Below are 1,368 nucleotides of genomic sequence, written 5' to 3' on the forward strand. Positions count from 1 at the left end.
TGCCAGTTTGGAGCAGCAACACTGCCTATCTTGGAGTTGAAACTGCAACTCTAATGAACAATGGGAATTTGGTTCTTATAGGTATTGGAGATAGAGTCATCTGGGAGAGTTTTAACAGTCCTACAGATACTCTTCTTCCGGGGCAGTCTCTCTCATTCCCTCTCTCTCTACAGCCCTCATCCTCAGGCTCCACCGCTAGCTACTATAGTTTTCAGATTAATAAGAAATCTGGCGACATCTCGCTTGTTTGGGAGGACAATGTGACGTATTGGAGCAGTCATTTGAGCCAGCCTGTGGATGTTGCAGAAGTTCGTCTCGAAGCGGATGGGCTGCTGGGGCTTTTTGATGTCAGTGGAGGTCTTGCTTGGTTTTGTTACAGTGAGGATTATAAAGATCCATTTGTGTCTTTCAGGCGCTTGAGGATTGATGCTGATGGCAATCTGAGAATATATTCATGGAACAATGCTTCATCTTCTTGGAAGGTTGCCTGGCAGGCTGTGCCAAGTCAGTGCCATGTTTTTGGCTCCTGTGGATTATATCATGTTTGTGGTTATAATTCTTCTGGACCTTCTTGTGTGTGCTTGCTTCAGGATTCCACTTCTGGTGATTGTCAAAAACTTGCAGATTTAGGAAATTGCAACACAGGAATTAGTATGCTGGTTCTCAAACAAACATTTTTATACAGCCTTTATCCTCCTCATGACGTCAACATAATGCTGAGCTTAGATGCTTGCAGAAGTTACTGCTTAAACGACAGTAGTTGTCTTGCTGTGACTGCTAAAAATGATGGCTCGGGACTCTGCACCATTAAAAGAACCAGCTTTATAAGTGGTTACCGCTACTCCTCTGTACCAGCCACTTCTTTCCTGAAGGTCTGCCTTGTCCCAGAAGCGGTGTCTGCTCAAGCTACTAATTTGCATGGAAACTCATCATTGCTAGATGGGAAGCAACATGTAGATCAAATAGTTGGACAGAAGAGTTTTATGGTTGGTATTGTAGTACTTCTTCTAATCACAGCTTCTGTCTTTTTCACTGTGGAGATAATTATAGTTGGGTTTGTTCTCTATAGAAGAAGACAAACTAACATTGAAAGGAGAACACCATTTGGGATGGATTTTGGATTGAATCCACACTACAGTGCCATGGTTAGATTATCACTCGACGAAGTGAAAGAGTTGACTAAGAATTTTGGAAATAAGCTTGGGCCGAGCGTGTATAGAGGCATGCTGCCTAACAAGATACCAGTGGCTGTAAAAGTCATTGGCAATGCAGTAGTTTCTGAGCGAGATTTTTTGCTGTCTGTCTCAACTTTGGGCAGCACTCACCACAAAAACCTCGTCTCGTTAAAAGGTTTCTGTTACGAACATG

At 43.0% G+C, this 1,368-nt stretch overlaps 1 protein-coding gene across 1 annotated transcript; it reads left to right on the forward strand.

Annotated features, from left to right (window-relative positions):
- Positions 1-1,364, forward strand: LOC110027886 (G-type lectin S-receptor-like serine/threonine-protein kinase SD3-1; the record flags this gene model as incomplete). Its single annotated transcript, XM_020729505.1, is given in 1 exon segment — positions 1-1,364. A coding segment is annotated over 1 exon segment (1,364 nt), but the record flags the coding sequence as incomplete, so codon positions are not given.
- Between the last annotated feature and the right edge of the window lie 4 nt (positions 1,365-1,368).

This window comes from Phalaenopsis equestris, unplaced genomic scaffold (genome assembly GCF_001263595.1).
Source record: "Phalaenopsis equestris unplaced genomic scaffold, ASM126359v1 Scaffold000462, whole genome shotgun sequence".
Lineage (NCBI taxonomy): Eukaryota > Viridiplantae > Streptophyta > Magnoliopsida > Asparagales > Orchidaceae > Phalaenopsis > Phalaenopsis equestris.